General features: G+C 53.4%; 6 protein-coding genes across 6 annotated transcripts; 1 reads left to right on the forward strand and 5 right to left on the reverse strand.

Annotated features, from left to right (window-relative positions):
- Positions 1 to 75: 75 nt before the first annotated feature.
- On the reverse strand, positions 76 to 3,434 carry QC764_702480 (uncharacterized protein). The gene is made up of 4 exons (XM_062949911.1): positions 2,035 to 3,434; positions 1,191 to 1,899; positions 440 to 1,129; positions 76 to 381 (listed from the first exon to the last, which is right to left on the reverse strand). Exons 1-4 carry the CDS (start codon positions 2,400 to 2,402, stop codon positions 310 to 312), a joined length of 1,839 nt encoding a protein of 612 aa, XP_062796044.1. The 5' UTR covers positions 2,403 to 3,434; the 3' UTR covers positions 76 to 309.
- A 905-nt stretch (positions 3,435 to 4,339) lies between these two features.
- Positions 4,340 to 7,557, reverse strand: QC764_702470 (uncharacterized protein; the record flags this gene model as incomplete). Its single annotated transcript, XM_062949910.1, has 6 exons — positions 4,340 to 4,993; positions 5,052 to 5,177; positions 5,234 to 5,344; positions 5,409 to 5,891; positions 5,952 to 6,082; positions 6,146 to 7,557. The coding sequence occupies 6 exons, from the start codon at positions 7,555 to 7,557 to the stop codon at positions 4,854 to 4,856; spliced, it is 2,403 nt and encodes an 800-aa protein (XP_062796045.1). The 3' UTR covers positions 4,340 to 4,853.
- Positions 7,558 to 8,904: 1,347 nt separating this feature from the next.
- QC764_702460 (uncharacterized protein) lies at positions 8,905 to 10,050 on the reverse strand (the record flags this gene model as incomplete). Its single annotated transcript, XM_062949909.1, has 1 exon — positions 8,905 to 10,050. The coding sequence occupies one exon, from the start codon at positions 10,048 to 10,050 to the stop codon at positions 8,905 to 8,907; it is 1,146 nt and encodes a 381-aa protein (XP_062796046.1).
- A 1,169-nt stretch (positions 10,051 to 11,219) lies between these two features.
- QC764_702450 (uncharacterized protein) lies at positions 11,220 to 12,756 on the reverse strand (the record flags this gene model as incomplete). Its single annotated transcript, XM_062949908.1, has 4 exons — positions 11,220 to 12,108; positions 12,165 to 12,237; positions 12,297 to 12,547; positions 12,597 to 12,756. 4 exons carry the CDS (start codon positions 12,754 to 12,756, stop codon positions 11,375 to 11,377), a joined length of 1,218 nt encoding a protein of 405 aa, XP_062796047.1. The 3' UTR covers positions 11,220 to 11,374.
- Positions 12,757 to 13,335: 579 nt separating this feature from the next.
- QC764_702440 (uncharacterized protein) lies at positions 13,336 to 15,542 on the reverse strand (the record flags this gene model as incomplete). Its single annotated transcript, XM_062949907.1, has 3 exons — positions 14,904 to 15,542; positions 14,405 to 14,850; positions 13,336 to 14,343 (listed from the first exon to the last, which is right to left on the reverse strand). Exons 1-3 carry the CDS (start codon positions 14,959 to 14,961, stop codon positions 13,336 to 13,338), a joined length of 1,512 nt encoding a protein of 503 aa, XP_062796048.1. The 5' UTR covers positions 14,962 to 15,542.
- Positions 15,543 to 15,945: 403 nt separating this feature from the next.
- QC764_702430 (uncharacterized protein) lies at positions 15,946 to 18,966 on the forward strand (the record flags this gene model as incomplete). Its single annotated transcript, XM_062949906.1, has 1 exon — positions 15,946 to 18,966. One exon carries the CDS (start codon positions 15,946 to 15,948, stop codon positions 18,964 to 18,966), a length of 3,021 nt encoding a protein of 1,006 aa, XP_062796049.1.
- Positions 18,967 to 19,024: the final 58 nt, after the last annotated feature.

Genomic DNA, 19,024 nt, shown 5'->3' on the forward strand with positions numbered 1-19,024 from the left:
AGGCTCAACCTTCCCGATGAAGACGGGAGTCGAAAACATATAAAGGCTTTCCCGGCCGTTCTAAAACTATAAAACCGGGAGCATGGTTTCTATGAAATTTTCTTCTCATTTAGTCTGGTTACTGCCTCCCTGAACACATCCACTATCGACAACCCCAACCCTAACTTTCAATACTCTGTCTCTTACAACAATCTATCTACGTCTACGTCACTGCTTCTCAAGGGGTGGGATCCATGGCTCGGCCTCTGCCGTATTCAACATTAACAGTTATTTACAATCATCCTTATATACAACAAATACGTCAATGTATCACCACACCGACTGCCTCCTCGGACGTTGCCATTGGCCTTGTCTTTTTCTCTTCTTTTTTGGTCTGACTCTCTGTAATAACTGTTAGCTCATGTTCACTTCTCAAGCAGTCCAGCCTCAAGCAACTCACCTTGTACTTCACTCTCTCGCTACCATCAGGCATCTGGACAATCTCATGCTGGATATGGTATCCAAACGCGGGCAGCACCTTTGCCCAAATCAGCCAGTATGCCGTCCCGATCGCCAACAGACTCGTACCCAACGTGGGTACGACGTAGTACGGCAATCTCTCCGTCGTAAACACCTGGTTCGGAATGAACGTCGCCGCCTGCACAAACAGCAACGACACCGTCCAGAAAATCGTCAACAAGGGCGAGCTCCGGAAGGTAGTCCTCTGCTCCGCCCACCGCTCCGAGGGCGTAAAGTTCAGGTACACCAGCCCAACAGCAAGAAGGATCTTGATCCAGTTCGAGCTGTACACGAAGACGTTGGTGACAAAGGTGTACACGTCTGACGTCTGCGAGGCAAGGATGAAGACTGTTGTCACAATCCAGTGGAGAAAGATGGCACCGGATGGAGCATTGAACGGCCAGTCACTCGCCCAGAACCGTGACCATGGCAAGACACCCTCCTTGGCCAACTCCTGCTTCACACGAGGCATGGCGAACGACTGGGCAAACACGTTGCCCAGCGAGGAAAACCCGATAAACAACGGCAAAACCCTCTGAACGAAGACGCTCTTCCCCCAGACGTTCTCGAAAAACTGAGCAGCAACTACCACTCTCGAATTGGCCATCTGATCTTTCGTCATGGCAGAAAACTGATTCAACCGTGTTAGTCCCCCTTTTTGATAAAAAACAAACCAACAGGGAAATACTCACATAAGCAATATTCGCCAACACATACAACACCGTAACGATACTAATCGCAATGGGCGCCGCTCTCCTCAACGTGGTCGGTGCATTCCTCACCTCGGTCAACACATAGTTTGCATTCTCCCACCCTCCATACGAGTATAGCACCTGCAACAGGCCCAACGCATACCCCGCCGCTGTCTGCGCCATTGGCGGACCAGTATCCAGCGTCCTCGCATTCGCAGTTTCCATTTCCGGGCCATTGAAACTCGAAAAGTTACTCGGCTCCGGCCTCGGACTGGCCGTCTTTCCCGCCAATGCCGCAAAACCAGTGCAGACTAACAGACTCAGCAACACTAACTTGAAGGCCCCCAACCCGTTGCTGAGCCAGATACCCCATCTCGGGGCAAAAGCGTGGATGAGACAGACGACCGTGATGGCTGCAACGGCGATGCCTCGGGTGAGCCATTGGCGCTCGTCTTCGGGGTCGTTGATGTTGGGCTGGAGCTGCTGGCTTCGGAGGTATTCCTCATTGCCGCTGCTGCCTTTGGCGGCGCGGAGAAGGTAGGAGCTGAAGGAGATCGAGTTGGCGGTGGAGATGGCGAAGAAGACGAACTGCACGGCGAAGATGCAGGTTGCCAAGTATCTTGGCCGTTGGTAGACGCGCTCGAGGTAGACTTTTTCGCCGCCGGAGCGGGGGAGGGCGGTGCCGTATTCTAGGTAGACGAAGAGGCTGGGTTATAGAGGGGTTAGTATTTGACTGCTGAGAGGAGAGGTAAGTGAGCTTTAGTGGTGTTTGATCATACCCGCTATAAAACATGTCAGTCATCGTCACAAAAAGGGGATCTATAAGAGGGCAGGCAGTACACACCAAAAAGTCATAATACCCCCCAGCACCCAAAACAGCAACGTCATGCCCACGCTGTTGATACTGAGAATGATACTACTTGGCGTGCTGAAGATGCCGGCGCCCACCACCCGGTTGATGATTAGGAAAGCGGTCGACCATGTCCCTAGCTTGCGTTCTTCTGGGTAAACGAAGTCGTGGTAATCATCGGAGGAATTGTCGTCGTTGGGACCACCGCGACTGCCGCCGTGGCCGTTTCCACCGGGGGAGGAGAGGCCATTGCTGTAGATTGTGCCGCGGTAGGTGTCTAATTCGAGACCGTTGGGGGATTGGGAGCCGTCGATTCGGTCTTTGGAGGTGATGGGCTGGGTGAAGATCTCTGGTTCTTGCATTGTGGTTGGACTGGCTGAATTCCTCACCACACACCGAGTGGTGATGTGGAAGGGAAAGGGGCTGAGCTGAGCCGAGCTGCTGGGGGATTAAGATTGGTGATAAGATTGGGGTGCGAGTAGTGCTCGGTGAACGAGTTGATATATTCGGTAGCCTGCCTGGCCTCTCACTCACTCCCACGTAGGGTGAGTGGTGATGAGGCTGGGTGGTTTAGTGGTTGGAAATGTGGGTTGGGTGAATCTGCCTGTGTGGTGGTGCTGTGTAGATATGAGCTGGGATCTGGGTCAAGTACACCGTGAGACAAGTGGGCTGAGACAGGTTGTGTCTATCGGCGCTTGTTTCTTTCTGCCTAGATCGCTAACAAAACTGACGTCAAGTTGCTGGTGTAGTTCGATCCGTCTCTTCTCAATCGAGTCCTCGGTCAAGCAACGAGCCTCACTTTCAACATCCTCTGGCTGTGCTGTGGTGTGTGTGCCGGGTATCCGTACCCGCATTCAGTGGCGCGTCCTTCTTGCCCCGTCCTGCAGCAACAAAAGTACAAGATGAGATAAGTCTTCAGTTCTTCAAATGGCGGTATCCAAAATGGAAATTATCTTGTCAAAATTCGCTGACAAGGCAGATTTTGTAACATTGAAAAGAAAGACAGGTCGTTGAAAGCGAAAATGAAAATATAGGGGAGAGAGAGAGAGAAGGCGAATTGATTGATGAGAGGTTCAGCTAGACTAAACCCAGCTCCCTGGTCATGCTCGAAATCCAGCCAAGCCAAGCCTTCCCGCCTGGCTGCGCTCCTCTTGTCGGTTTTTTATCACTATTATCATGCTTTTGGGTTGGGTTGGTTGCAGCAGAGGGGACCGCCAGCGAGACACAGCCAATGATGGACCCTTGTCGACAGTTTTTGGATTCTTACCTCTTGGGTGCTTGATGCGACGCTGGCCTTCCCACGAGATGCATGACTTTTTGGGAGTTTGTGGAAATGGAACCCAGAGGTTTGGGCCGTGCCGTGCTGGTGATCTGACAGGAGTGTGGAATTTGACCTTGATTGCGGTGATAAGGTGAGTTTTGGAATTTGATGTTTTGTCAATGAGTGAGTGTGAATGGATTTCATTCAAAACTCCCAAGTGTAATTACAGCCGCTGCTAGACCCCTACTGAAACATCCCAACGGCGTCCAAGCACGCTCGGGTCATCTCTCCCCGCCTCTCATCTCAGCTCCAGCCTTATCTTCAACTTGCTCCTTTTTTCAAAATATATTATCTTCAGTGTACATATAAAAATCCCATGTCTCATGAAACAATCCATTCTTCCATCCCGGAAAATCAGTACCATTATTTGTGCCCCTCCACGCCACCATGCCATCTCAAAACTCACCTCACCTCGACAGGGCCACCACATGGCTCGCTTAACATTTTCTTATTATTCGTCCCCTCCTCCCCAGCTGTTCAGATTGATCGGCGCGCGCCTCCTCGCGGTGGTGCTCCTCGCCCATAGTGGGGCCGCAGGAAAGAACCAGTAACCAGGAACCCAACAACGCTGGTGGCCTGAGACAAAACTCATATCATCAAGCACAAGCACGTAGACGAAATTCATGAACTTCTGGATTTGGGCCAGGATCATGATTGACCAGAACTGCTGGTCAAAGAAGTTCCAGGCTGTGGAACGTCGGGTTATTGAAGAGGAAAGAAACACTTGCTACCGTCGGGCGGGCAGGCGGGGCGCTCCCGGGCGGGACACTCGCCCGTAATCAGCCAGTTCAAAATCTGGGGAAGAACCCTTGCCCCGCTTTTCTCCTCTCACAGGCTTTTCGGCTGGTGTTGGTTTTGTTGACCGAGGAGTTTGAAATACTGCAGAACACCGCCTCCTCTTGTGGAAGTCGGTAACTGAGTTTGGTAAAGCTTTGATCTATCGTTCAGGTTTTGTGTAGGATTTCTTGACTTAGGTTTGGATATTTCCTGGAGTGCTGGGACGGAAAAGGCTGTGCCGCTTTTGCCTTTGACGGTGATTTTCGTCGGGGGTTGTTGATGGGTAGGAGTTTTCGTCCCATGTGCAAAGATATTAGCAGGATCGCTATTGTTATTGCTCCTGGAAGCTGCTCCCATCGTTCGACTTGCTTCGGCTTGTACCCGAACGTTCACACAGACATTGCTCCCGCCTGTAGTTATACACCTGAATCTTAGATCTCATAGGTAAATTGCAAAAAATGGTATAGTATGTTATGGTATCGTACCCCAACCTGACCTTATGAACCCCCGTCCCATCTGTCCCTATACAAGATAAGAAAAAATCCATCGCTATCTCTCGTCCAATGTATATATACCATCCCCTTGGATAGGCCGACTCTGTTCATAATATATGACGTTTCACATGATGTATGTTCCTTCCGTCTCTCTGCTGCTTTGTACCTCACCGTGTTCATATACCCCCCCACGCTCGGACGATTTGTTGCCCCAAATCACATCACCAAAACAACTCCCTGGCTTGTCGCCCGTGTAAACCACCCGTGCTCGTCATCTCTTCTTGTATTTGTTCTAATCGCTGGCGTTCTCGTCGCCGTTGGTGAAGGACTTCTTTCCATTTTTGGACAAAGTTGTCTTGACCTGCGTGCTCTCTTGTTAGTATTCGTCGCCAGAAAGTGAGAAGGGACAAGAGACGTACTTGGCGAGTTCTCAAACTCAATCTCAAAAGTCTTGTACAAATCGTACTTTTCCACGTCTTCCTCCCCTTGTTGACCATGGATGTCTAATCCAGCAGGCTCGGAACCTATGCCTTTTTCCATATGTGCTGTTTATTGTCAACTTCATTGCCTTGCATTTCCAGACGAAAGAGGATAGGCATACCTTTCACCCCCGGCCACCGTGACACCCTCCTTGTAAACGGCCCCGGCCCCTTTCTTGGTTTCAACTTCACAATCGTCTGCCCTTCCAGCTTAATATCCAAATCATCGGTGACTAATTCCCCAATCAGTCAGCACAACCACCCCAAATTTCGTCCGAGCACAAACAGCAAACTTACTAAACAAAGTGATGTACTCCCCCGAACGTCCCAAATAAACCATCAGCCTTGAACTGCTGGCTACCAATCTCTCCCTCAACGGTCCACTTAACGCCGTCCCAGCTGTTACAAAACTAGCCACTTCTGCTGATGGCCCCCCGCCACTTCTCCTTCCACCTTCGTTACTCTCGTGCCAGATCTGCAGCCTAACCCCAGAGTACTTCTCTATCTCCCTCGACCCGCTTTTGTTTAGCGTGACCAACTTAACACTTTGGATATCAAGCACCACCTTCTGACTTGTCAGGCGAGCCTGAAAGTCGAATAACGCCGCCGGTTTGTCAAACTGATATATCCCGCTTGGTCTTCCTGTTCCTGCCTGCGAAGAAGATGACATATACCCGCTTCCCGGGCCCTGTTCTGATTCCCTATCGCGGATGTAGACCACGTTTGGGAGTCGTTGATCATAGGCATATGCTGGGACGAGTTGGGCATTGATGGATTTCACTGTTGGTTCTTAGTCAGTATCTTCCGTCTGAACTACTGCCGGAAGAGGGGGGCACAAACTCCAATATGTTTCTGACTCTTTTGGCGCTTTACAGTGGAACCGAAGGTCGTTGGTCAAGTTATTTCTAAAGACCTTCAAGACGCCCTCCTGCCATATTGGGTTGGTGAGAGAATGGGCGGATCTGACCGGGCTGTTTCCACTTTATTAGCTTACTGGACACCTCATGTTTCGTTTGGCGGTTGGAGAAGCATACCCATCAAACACCAGGTCCTCCCCTGGCAGCACATTGTCCCTCCCCGTGCTCCCCCCATCGCTCGACATCATCGACGGGGCCATTCCAGGGGTTCCCGCTACATCGGTAGTGCTCTGCATCGGGTGCATCACCACCACCGGCGTCAAGGTGTCATATTCCCCTCCCCCGCCATATTCCTGCGTTGGTGTTGCCCCAAAACTAGCGTAACTCGGCTGTCTTGCCACAACAGACGGTGATGCTACGTAATCCGATGTAGGCACATGGTGATACAGCGGCGGGTAGTGATGGTGTCCTCGAATCCCTGGTCCGTTGTAAAACTCCTTCTCTACTTCTGAGGGCGATGGCGTCGGGGGTGATAGAGGGTCTGATATCCTTCGTGGATGCGGGTGAGACTGGTTGTAATATTGGTGGAGATAGTTCGAGTTGGAGGACGAGTAGGAAGATGACGTAGGCAGTGTTGCCAGAGTTGGTGAGAGTGATGACGCTGATGGGCTGCTCGATACTATTGGTATTGACTCCCCTAGGAGTGATGGTAGGCCAGTCGTCGTCGGCGGCAGTTGGCGGGAGGCGTTGACTGCTTGTTGCGTATAGCCGACGTAATCGGGGCTGGTCCAGCGTGTCTGATGTGGGTTCCCACTCCCAGACGACACGGATGACATGCGAGCATGGTGGGCATGTTGGCTTGAAGGCTCCAGGTACTGCTGTGGTGACGACGGTGGGTGCTGCTGTGTTTGCGATATGGAACCCCTGGGTGAAGCCGTTGCACTTCGCGGGGTTGCCGGCGCCACTCCAGGGACGCCCATGTAGGGATCCGTCAAGGCTTCGGCCGCTTGCACCCCGCCATCTGACTGTCCGTACAAAGGGTTGACCCCAAAATGGTTGCTGCCGACGCTGAGCTGGGCCATCATCGTGCTGGCTTCATGAATCGGGCTCTGGGGCGGTGGTGGTTGTGGTTGTGGTGGTGGTGGGTTATGCCTTCGAGGGGAGGAATGCGAATGCGAGTTGGCATTCGACGGCGACCTCCCCCATGTCGCAAATGTCTTAAAGGAGAGTGAGCTCGAAAGAGAACTGGCAACCGGCGGCGCGCGGCTTGCTATCGGCGGCGTCCTCGCAGTCGGAGCGGCTTGATAACTTGGGGGACTGGCAGACGGAGGTGGTGTAAAAGGGGCCGAAGCGGAAGCAGACGCTGGGCTGGGGAGTTGTCCTGGTGCGGGATCGGGAAGCTCTTCTAACCGGTAGCGGCGGCCGTTTGGTGCAATGATGATGTTGCGATCAACAAACTGTAGGGTTGCGTCGATGGCCGCGCGATCAAAACCGCTGTTGAAGAGGTCCGAGAAAGGCGTTGTAGCCTCGTTGTCCACGGGGGGAAGAAGGCTGGGGGCCGCTGTGTTACGGCCCTGGGCTGGCATCATGGACGTGGATGACGCCGCGCAAGCCCCATTCGTTCTACCTGCCCTTCAACCTGCCATGGCCGTGTCGCTAGGACTGTTGTAAGACGGCGGTGATCGACACGTCGCATATGTGTTGTGCCTCTTCAGGTGTCGGTTTCTGCTCAGCCAACACGGCAGCGGTAGCGGGCATAGGCACTGCTAGCCGGCAACGGTCAAAAGCGCACTAAGATAAGAAGAGACAGGGACAAGCGAAGCAGCTTTGGGGAAGACAGGGGCAGTGACGGGGAAGTGGGAGGGAAGGCAAAGGAAACGCGCGCGGGGGCGGGCATGGCCAACCCTCTTGGAAAGCGAAAAGCCGAGAAATTTCACTGGGTGCTCATGCCGATGGATGCTGCTTCCTCTCAGCTCAGCTCTATGCACCGGTCAAGTTGGAGGTGACGAGATGCTGCAACCAGGCAGCGCCACCCGTCTTTATTGGGCATTGGGCAAACACAACCTCACAGTATTGCTTCGTTAGCACCAAGCAGCAAAGTGTCGGGGACCAGGGGTCAAAAAGTGGTCTCGGTAAGGCTGAATGCCCACCTGTCGATCCGGCTCACGAGGACGGGCTTCCCGTTGTCACCTACCTATCGGCATCAGTCATGGTAGGTGTTGTAGTTACAGGCATAGTTGCGAGTACATAGTTGCAAAGTGTAGGGGGGTTCCACTAGGGGCAGACTCCGGTTATCGGGAATGGCCGTAGTGTAGCAGATGCGGCCTAATGTCTAGCCGTTTGCATTTTTGAAGGTTAGGTGGGCGACTGGTACCCATTGTGAAATCTAGAAGGGTCCAACCCGGCACGTACTGAGGCGCCCTATCTGCAAGAGTGCCGAACCCACATACGAATGAGTTGGACGAAATGGTAGGTAGGTGGTGTGCTGCGTTATCTTGGACCCGACGCCCCGGCTTATCCCGTTGCCCATCAGTAACAAGCCAGAGCAGTTCTCCGTCTCTGCCGCAGACCGACATCTCCGGTCATCACCCACGATACTCGGTACAAAACACAATGCTTGCTTCATATAAACACAAAATCTAACGCGTCCCCAGTGCCATGCTCGTGTAGCCTCAACTGGCATTGCCAGGTCAGAATACTCCGCTCCATCCCATGAAAACAAGTGCCATCCATCTCTTTCAGACCGAGATCCTCTTTGATGCTAAAGCACAAACACCGGTATATCAATGCTCCTCTGAGAAATAGCAATAGTTTGCTCCCGCTTGTCCCAAACACGCCGCCCATCCCTGGTCCATTTCCCCGTAACGCCTGCTTTCCCGTCCTTGGTTTGCAACCAGTCATTATAAGTCTTGTATCGCCGATTCAAGACCGTGAGCTCAGGCTACCTTCTTCCTCCTGCCGGCTCTCTTCTTCTTCTCGGGTGCCTCGTCCTCGCTTTCCGTCTCGGCTGCGCTCTTGGATTTGCTAGGACCTCCCTTTTTCTCTTCTGTCGTCTCAACCCTACTAACGATTTCTCTCAGAAAGTCCCATTGCTCGTCCGCCTCGACGACTTGCTTCAGCATTTGTGCTGATACTCGCTTCGAGTTCTTCTCCCGGGCTAGATCCGCGCTCTTAGTCACCATTTGCACCATAAAAAGCTCCAAAGCTTTCCCCACCGCGATAGGCGTCTGCTGTGCCACCTTGCCTACTTCTTCGTCAGCCTGCATGATGCGCTTGATCCGCGCTGTTGGGAACTTTGTCTTGACTGGGGAGGGCTCGATGGTGGGAGGTGGGGGTCGGGCAGCTGCCCCACGTTTGGGAGGCATCGTGCTTGCGGGGTTGCCGGAGTTGATGTTGTTGCTGTTGTGGTTCGCGTCGTGAGATCCCGGTGGGCTGACTGTGCCGTCTAGACCGTGGGGAAAGCCAGCAGGTTGAGTTGTGAACGCGCCGGACGTGTAATGCTGCGCGTGAAGTGGTGTCTGTTGCTGCTGTTGCTGATGAATCGGCTTTTGTGGACGGTACTGATAATTGTCTGCGCCGTACCACGATCGGTTTTGGTATGATTGCGGCGAAGGAGCTGTGTAACTGGACGCCGAAGCGGGTTGCGACGCGGGAGCAGCAGACTGGGGGATATAAGTTGAGTAAGTCTGCGACTGCGGTGGGTATGCGGCTCCGCTAAAGCTGGTGTTTAGGGGCGGCTGATTGGTGATGTCGCTGAGGTTCTTGGATGGTCGTACGGTTTGCGCCAAGGCCTGAGGCGGTGTCGCGAGCTGTGGTTGCTGATGTGGCGATTGTGGTTGTGGTTGTGGTTGATGAAGTTGGTAATGGTGAGAGCTTTGGTTTGCTGCTGGCTGGCCTGAAAAATATGTACTTGAAGGCGGAAGCTTGTGTGGCCGTTGCGGAGAAAACTGCGACGGGGGTTGTGATTGTGATAACGGCGGCCAGTGCTGGGTTTGTGCTTGTTCCGCTGGCGGAGTGGGGCCCGATGAATAGAAGGAAGAGAGATCCGGACTCCGGGGAGCATAAGTGTCCTCGCCAGACATTGTAGTAGGTAATGACAATAGAAAAATGTCTACCGGATGCCAGTGACTGGCGACACAATTTATGATAGGCCTGAGGCTGCCGCCCTTGCTGAGAATGGCGTCTCTTGGAATCGCTTCCGTGGACCGAGACAAGCTGGGTTTAGTGGGGTGGTAGGAGGTGGGATGCTACAAGTATTTGGGTTAATCGCTGTTCGAACAGGCCCGAGCTGTGGAAGCTGTGGCTGGACAAAGAGAGCTTCCCGTGCAGGGCGGGGCAATGGAGGGGTAGGATGGCGGGGCTAATGCAAGCTGTGCCTGCGTGAGGTGGACAGGTTGGAGACTTTTTTTATGTTGCATGCAGAGAATACCATGTGTCTGCCTTCAACAAGGCAGAAGCGGCCCAGGTTGACAGCTGGTGATATACCATAGGCAGGTATATGCTGGGGGTTGAACCAGATGAAGGAAGGTACAAGAAGAACGGAGCTAGCCCGTAGCTGACTTACATGAACTTGGAGGAGAGGTCCGGAATGAAATATGAATCCCCTCGGGTCGACTTCAGATCAGGCTCTACCGCCGAGCCAGGCCGTCCTTGGAGGGGGGATCACCAGCGCGTTTATATGCATCCTGTCGCGCTTTCACGCCGCTTCTGCCCCACGGTCAGCAAATCACCAGGCGTGAGCTCTAACCCTATTAGGCTTAGCCCAAGCACAGCCCCAAGTCCATTTTTCCGAACATGCAGATCTTCGGTTTGCCCTGCATCACCGCTTGAGAATCTGCCATGCTCCCCTGGATCGTCGATCATGGGAGCCTCTGTTTCTGAGCAAGTGGCTGCTGTGGTCCGTCAGGAAGAAGAAGTCTTGCCATATATTCTTCTGAAACGAGGTGAGCCCTCTTTGCTCGACATTCCAGGTGCTCGACGACATCAGCGACTACCTTTCGGGTTTATCCAGCCACTCACTCATCCCACCTTGCGTCCAACAACAAGGTAGGTTTCAGGTCCAGGTGGGGCAGGTATCAGAACGGCGTTTCTGAATTCGTTTTCATTTCTCGGTTGACGTCTCTTTGATGCTCCGTCCAACTTTTGACTCAAACGGCCAGTTGCCATTACGACGCCAGCTTCTTGAAAGGTTAGTTATCTCTCCTCACCTTGTTCACACCTAGTCCCGGCGTTCATGATGACCATCAATGAGCAAACACAATAGCCAAAGACGTTGAACGGGGCATCGAAGAAACCGAGTCTCTGGCTCTGGGGTCATCGCTGCTCAAGTCCATGATGGCCCAAAATAACTTGATCTAATCTGACAGAACGTCCGCTCTAGCAACTGTTACAGCAACTGCTGCCTCCTCAAGGAATACACTGTCTAATCTCCTTGCTTATAGTTCTCAGTCCACCAAGTCGCTCATTTATATTGCTCGAAAGGAATAATGAGGCAACGGGCCAGGCGTGAATGCCGCCGACAGCAGCTTCGCTCTTGACAACGACCGTCTCCTGCACGGTACCGATGAAGTCTTCGATTTCCGAGGCAAACACCTCCTCGGTGCCATACGTTATATAAATCCCCTTTGACGGGGAAGACCGCTTCCACAAACTCATGTCTTTGCAGCACCCCGGCGATACCAACGGCTCTTTCTCTGGCATTTTCCCGCCTGCAAACTGCATTCCGTACTGATGCAGTTGTTTCACGTCAAGATAGTCGCTGACGGTATTCCGGTGCCGTGTGGAAACGAGCGTCACCCACGGCGAAATGAGGACGGCCAAGGCAGGCACCGGGAGTCGACGCCCATACCCGATGCCGTTTGCCTCTTGGCTACCTAGATGCAGCAGCAAACTGAGGATCAGAGTCGCACCTGCAGAATCACCACTGACACAGACGAGTGAGGGATCTTGCACCACCTTCAGCACATGCTCGTAGCCCCGTACAGCCTCGTTGAGCTGGGTTGGAAATGCAGCGTCTGGCACTAGTGTGTACTCCAACGCAAATATGGCCGGGTTACTGTAGCCCAGAGCCTCCAGCTCCGATAACCAGGTCAGGAGAAATTCAAGATAGAAGTACGACGACCCCATCGAAAATCCACCACCTAACGACATCAGTATGGTGTATCATCGACGAGTTTCACCATCATTGGGCCCTTACCATGAGCGTAGAATAGCACAAAGTCGGGCTTCTCTTCCGGATTTTTGATCAGCCAGATGCCATGGAAGGACTCCTTCTTCACAGTCAGCCAGCCGTACAGGTAACCTAACATCTAGCCCGCAAGCTACTAACCTCGCGATGTTCCCTCCACGGAACAGGACACCTAAAATAGCCATGTCGCAACAGCCGGAACTGCATAAACGGAAGCGCAACCTCCTTGGAGAAGAAGACCCTACCGATTTTTGCAGGGACATGTTCGAATGCGTACCGGACACAGCGAATCACAAAATCCTCAAACGATGAGGCCTTCTGGACGAACAGAGACTGATTTTCAGGAGGTAAAAAGTATCTTTCTCTCATAAGCCCAACAGGTAGCTTCACCGCTTGTTCTATTCAGCAAATTACCTTGAAGTGAGAATTCGGCCAACTTACAAAAGAACGGCAGTGCTTGAAGCACGCACCAGACTGTCTCGAAGAATCCAACGTGCCATATCAGCTGGGGAGCCAAGAACACGCAAAAGACCAAGCAGTCTAAATATGAGACTGGTCCGAGGAGCAGCATCAAATCATGGCTTTCTGGACCGCGCGCCATGTTTTATGGGGATCTTGCTCAGGGGTTCGCTGCATTCCGGAAGGTCTGGTAGACAGTGAACTGAGTGGCACTCCCCTGTCGAGCAACCCCGCGGCGGTGACGTCGGAGGTGAATAGTCCGCAGCATCCACTGCTTGGCGACGGTTGAACGTTGAAGAGGTTTCGTATGGTAGTGGCGTGTAGTTTGTTGAGAGGGCATTGAAGCTCACGAGAGTTATCAAGTTGGTTTAGTTTTCCAGCCAGTCATAATGAACGCATTCGTATAGAAAACAAGCCACCATCACTGTGTTACCACAGCTCAATAGTTCCGTACCTGCATATGGCTTATCACCGACCAGCGGTATGAAAGAGGAACCATTTTAGTTTCTACCCATTCACCCAACCTTACTACGTATTCTTCGCAACTTTCAGAATCTCCTCCTCCATCTTCTCAAAAGCTCCCAACACATTCCCATACTTTTCAAACACCCCCTTTTTGTAACCCTCATCCACCCTCTGAATCGCCCCCTCCTCCTTCCACCTCTTCCCAATCAACTCATCAAACGCCTCCCCATCCCCCCTCTCAAACGCCCAAACAGCCTTATACGCACCCCCCAACGCGCACGCATTCCCCGACATCCAACTTGTAAACCCCATCCGCTCCCCAGCACATCCCCAGCACCCGCGTAATAGCAGGGTTCAAACTCCCCCCTCCAACCAAATAAACCCTCCCTGGCTGCGCCGGCAACCCCTCCCTCGGCGCCGTCACCAACTTCTGACTCCTCAACCTCATGCTCAAAGCCTGACTCTCAATAATCGCCCTCGCGTCCGTCTCCTTGGCCCAGGGCTCCTTCACCTCCTCCAACCCCTCCCCCGAGTTGGCGTCACATGTGTACCTCCACGTACCAGCCTTGATGTTCGGTACAATCTCGGGCAGGTAAAAGTACAACCCCAGCTTTGCCCTATCCCCCTCCTTTCGCACATCCAACGGCGCTGTCTCGAGCGCGTGCTTGTTAAAGTTCTCCCAGACATCTCCAGACTCAGAACTAGGTAGTACGTCACGCACTTTTTCTCTAGCCAAACCCCCATTCTTGTAGCACAACATAAACATGTACTGCCCCGGCGTGGTCGGGTGATTAAAAAAGTGATAGCTCGGATCCGGCTTGTAAACCGGCGTGCTCATCAAGAATGTCGTGCTAGTCCCCAGACTGACAATCGCATCCAGCGGCCTCAACGGCAAGGCCAGAATCGTGGCGGGGTTGTCACCCGTAAAAGGGGCCACCCCGCAGTCGGGGGAGAAGTTGTACTTGTTTACGAAATAAGAGGACACATTGCCCATGCTGCCGCCGCCGTCTTGTCTTACCTCGCCGAGTTTAGCTCTGAGGTCATCGGGCGAGCCACCCGAGGCGAGGTCGAGAAGGGGGGATGACCAGGTGTTGGAGGGGATGTCCCAGAGGTTCATCCCGCAGACGTCGGAGATGTCCATGGGCGCGATGGAGCCGAGGAAGAGGGAGGCGAGGAAGGAGGAGACGAGGGAGATGCGGGAGGTGGAGGTGTACATTTGGGGGAGCTTGTGGCGGAGGCGCATGATTTGGGTGCCGGTGAAGCGCTGTTTACATATATCACCATTAGTTAGATGTAAGAAAAGGGATTGGAGGGGGTGAACAAACATGATGCGCCGCGCTCCCCGTGGCCTGAGCCAACCTCTCTGCCGTCCCCATTGTCTCCTCAAACTTGTCGCACTCATGCTGGGTGCTGTGATCTTGCCAGTTGGGGGCGAAGGGGTGTGAGAAGGCTCCCGCGAGTTGGTCAACGAGGGACTTGTCCGCGGTTAAACCGCCGAGGAGCTGCTCGGCTTCATGGCTCCAGTAGACGCTACCGTGTTGTTGGCAGGAGCCGCTGATGCCCTTGATGCAGTTCAGGGGTGTGTTTTGCTCTTGGAGACGCTGGAGGACAAGGTCGAGGGACTCGAGCCAGAGGGCTACGGGGGCAAAGACCTCGCCTTCTTGTTCGTTGACGAGGACGCCCTTTTTGATCTTGTATTTGGCGCCAAAGTCCTGGTCGAAGTCGACTTTGGCGGAGGAGACGATGGAGAGGTCGGATTGGATGACGATGGCTTTGGGAGGTTAGTTTTGGCCAGAGAAGAGGTCCTGGAAAGTTTGGGTGTACCTTTGAGCTGTTGGGTTGAGAGGTCAAACCCCAGGTAAAGGGGTCCGTTGTCGGTCATGGTGTAAGTCGTCAAGCTCTATGTTCAACACCGCGGGGTAATTTGGACGCAGTTCACACGATAATCACCCAATGTCTCTGAGAAACTAACAGCAGTAGGAGGAGAGAGGAAAACAACTGATCATGATTCTTTTATTTCTTCCCGGCAAAACAGATCGACGTGGGGCATGGTCGTCATGAGTGGTAGCTGATCTCGCGGGGAGCTTTTCCCCCCAGAGCTTCCCTCGCGCCTGTAGCGGATGGCGGGGCAGCGCATCATGGGAACAGGCGGCAGCCTCGTCTGATGGGGGAATTTAGCCTGATATCAGAGCTAGCGCGGCCGACCAATGCCAGCTCGCCGTTTTGGAGCTCTTGCTTTTTTGTTGTCGGGGAGGGCCTGTCCAAGCTGTCAAGTGGAGTGCTTGTTGAAGAGTGGAGGTGGGAGCAACTTCATTGCACAGAGGAGCAGGAAGTTTTTTTGGAAGGAGACGAGTGAGAGCAAACTCTTCGTCGTAGATAGAGAAAATTCTGTCTGATAAAAGAAACTCCCGTCTGAGATAAAGAAACTTCCGTCTGATAGAGGAAGTTCAGTCTGACTCCAAGTTTGGAAGTGCTCGGCATAAGAGGATTTAACAACACACTTCCAACCCCAACCCTCACTTTCACAACTCCCGGCCGGCAGACCCCAGCCTGTCAGGGCCTCAGCCCCTGCAAGTGCAATGCTCCAGGCTGTTCTGTTTCCCTGCCCAGCGCCAGTGACGAAAGCCAACCTGGCAAGTGTCGAACCCGCCTCGCCCTTTTTTTTCACGACATGGTAGACAAGTCTGAGCCTGCCAATTCACTGTTGACGGAATTGGGACCAAGCGAGTGAGAAGCCACGAGACGATACAGTATACCCAACAAAGACGCGCCAGCCACGTTTCCTCGAATTCATTTTCGAGTGCCATCACTGGACGCCATGGATAAGCGAGCTTCCGGCGCATCGACCACTTGAAGGAAGCCCAGTATGCGATCTTCACCAACACCTTGGAGAATTTCACCTGCACTGGGACTAGTGTTGCTGGGACTCTACGCAACAGCTGTTGTCTCCAGTGGATCTATTTCCGAAACGCCAGCCGTAACGGCCCCATCCGTAACGACGACGGCGATAGTCACGACACCCACGGCGCCCGCGACGGCAGCTCTATCTGTCACTTCCCCCGGAGTCTGCGAATTCAAGACTATCAACTACATCACACATACCCTCCCGCAACAATGCTTGCGCTCAGCATGGACGAGCCCAAAACCGGCCGCTACAGCCGTCGTCGAAAGCACAGCTGCCGAAACGGTCACTGTCAGTATCACATCAGTTGTCGATAATGCGACACAGCAAGAGCAGGCAGCCGTTACCGAACAAAAGGAGGAAGAGGAATCGGTGGCCTTCATGTCATTTGAAGAGTGGAAAGAGATGATGCTGCGCAAGTCAGGCCAGGATCCCGCCAACATCAAGAAGGCACAAAAACAACACCACGGAGATCACCACAAGCCCGACCGTGAACCGGGACTCAACAACGACAACATGGATAGTTTGGGCAACGATGGGGAAATACTGGACTTTGACGCCCTCACGGAGAAAGTCACCGAGATCACGTCCTCCTCTTCTGGGGATGCTGTGGCTGAAGCCAGCAAAGAGGTACAGGAAGAACAAATCCTCTATGACGATAACAAAACACCATACTACCGGAGTAAGGACGCTGGAAAGACATGCAAGGAGAGGTTCTCGTTCTCATCATTCGATGCGGGTGCTACTATCCTCAAAACAAGCCCTGGTGCTAAGAACGCTAAGGCCATCCTGGTGGAAAACAAGGACACATATATGCTACTCGAGTGCCATCGGAAAAACAAGTTTGTCATTGTCGAGCTGAGTGATGATATCCTTGTTGACACAGTCGTCTTGGCGAATTTTGAGTTCTTTTCCAGCATGATTCGAAAGTTCCGGGTCAGCGCCAGTGATCGATACCCCGTGAAGTTGGACAAGTGGGTGGACTTGGGCACCTTTGAGGCTCGAAATGCTCGAGATATTCAGCCTTTTCTGGTTGAGCATCCTCAGATCTACACCAAGTACATCCGTATCGAGTTTCTGAGCCACTATGGAAACGAGTATTATTGCCCAGTCTCACTGCTACGTGTTCATGGAACGAGGATGTTGGATAGTTGGAAAGAGCCCAGAGAGGATGATGAGCCGGAGCAGATCGAAGGGTCTCCTACTCAGGAGGTTGTTCCCGAGATCCAAGAGCCCCCTTTAGAGCCGGCTTCGGTCATGGAGAGTGAGCAGGCCAACGATACAAAGGAGGCTTCTCCAGATACAATAGCCATTGATACAGGCTCGTCTCCCTGGCAACCATACGACAGCCACTTTGTGCTTGAGACCTGCGCAATGCGTTCGACTACGACAAGTGATCCGACACCTGCTTCGGGACCAGACGGTGCTGAAAAACACAACAACTCAACTCCCAAAGCTGACGCCGGGGCCGAAAAGGCAGTACCAGCAGACAAGGCCAAGGAGACACCAAAGGCCGAAAAGATCTTCCCCTCTCCGGTGACAGGAGACACGGCCACTGGTCAAGGCCAACCAAACGCTGCACCCCCAGCATCCAACCCTCCACCTCAGCCAGATAGCGGTGACAATGCCAACACGGGAAACCACCAGGATAACCAAAAGAAGCCGCCAAACCGTGCCAGTGACACCTCCCCCGACACCACCCTATCTCAAGGCTCAGCAAAACCCCCAGGCAAAGAAGGCGAAAAACCCTCCAACGCAACCCGCAGCAAGACAACTCCCACCTCAGGGCATCCCTCCTCCTCCCCCACCGTCCAAGAATCATTCTTCAAACAAGTGAACAAGCGCCTCCAACACCTCGAATCCAACACCTCCCTCTCCCTCCAGTACATAGAAGAGCAATCCCGCTTCCTCCAAGAAGTCCTCCGCACCATGGAGCGCAAACAGCTCACCCGGGTGGACTCCTTTCTTAACACCCTCAACCAAACCGTCTTTTCCGAGCTCCGCCACGTCAGGACCCAGTACGACCAAATGTGGCAGTCGACCGTCATCGCCCTGGAAACGCAGAGAGAACAATCCGACCGCCAAATCGTCGCCCTCACCACCCGCCTCAACGTCCTCGCCGATGAGGTGGTGTTTCAAAAGCGCATGGCGATCTTCCAGTCAGTGCTGATATTATCCTGTCTGGTTCTCGTTATCTTCACCAACCGCGGCGGTAGCGACTCATCCTTCCTGCCCCCATCGCTATCCCGTGACCCGTCCTCCGCGGCAGCGGCATATTACCGGCGATACGCAGCAGGGTTCATGTCCAACGGTGCCAGGTCCGAAACTGCCTCCCCACCACCTATCTCCCCCGTGCCGGGGAGTAGTCATTTTGATTCTATTCACCACAGGATGACCTTTTCCCCTTCACCACCATCCGCCTCGTCGTCGTCTGCTGCTACTCTTGCGGCGTCTGCGCTCCCGAGACAGATTTACTCCCCTACCGGCATTCATAAACGACCTGCTCCAGCTCATAGGGAGAAATCACTCCCAATGATCCCGCCTTTAACTCCAGAGTCGAGTCGGGAAGGGACACCAGCTATTCACATCTCTAATCACGGCTCTCCCCCTGATGACCAGGATGAGCTGGGTAGTAATAACAACAACAAGTTGCAGCCGCTGCTGGAGGGGATAAGGGAGGAGTCACCCTCTTCTTCACCGTCGCCCTCGCCGTCACCCGGAGAGACGGCCACGCAGCGGAGGAGGAGGCAGCAGCAGCTTCACCAGCCGTCTACCTCGTCGCTCTTGTCGCTGTCGTCGACGGACTACCATGAGGTCTCGTCCATCGAGACGAATGGGGAGGATGGTGGGAAGGAAAGGACGCCGTCGTCACCAGAGGTTGAAGGACAAGAATCGGAAGACGAAGAGGACGACCAAGAGAACGTGTCACAAGACAGGAGGGGGGCTAGGAAGCCGCTTCCTGCGTTGCCAGACGGTCCAAACTGAGCATGTACATAATAATGATTGTTACGAAAGTATTTTGTATCTAGCAGCATCGTAATTA

The sequence above is a fragment of the Podospora pseudoanserina genome (assembly GCF_035222485.1).
Source record: "Podospora pseudoanserina strain CBS 124.78 chromosome 7 map unlocalized CBS124.78p_7.2, whole genome shotgun sequence".
NCBI classification, from domain to species: domain Eukaryota; kingdom Fungi; phylum Ascomycota; class Sordariomycetes; order Sordariales; family Podosporaceae; genus Podospora; species Podospora pseudoanserina.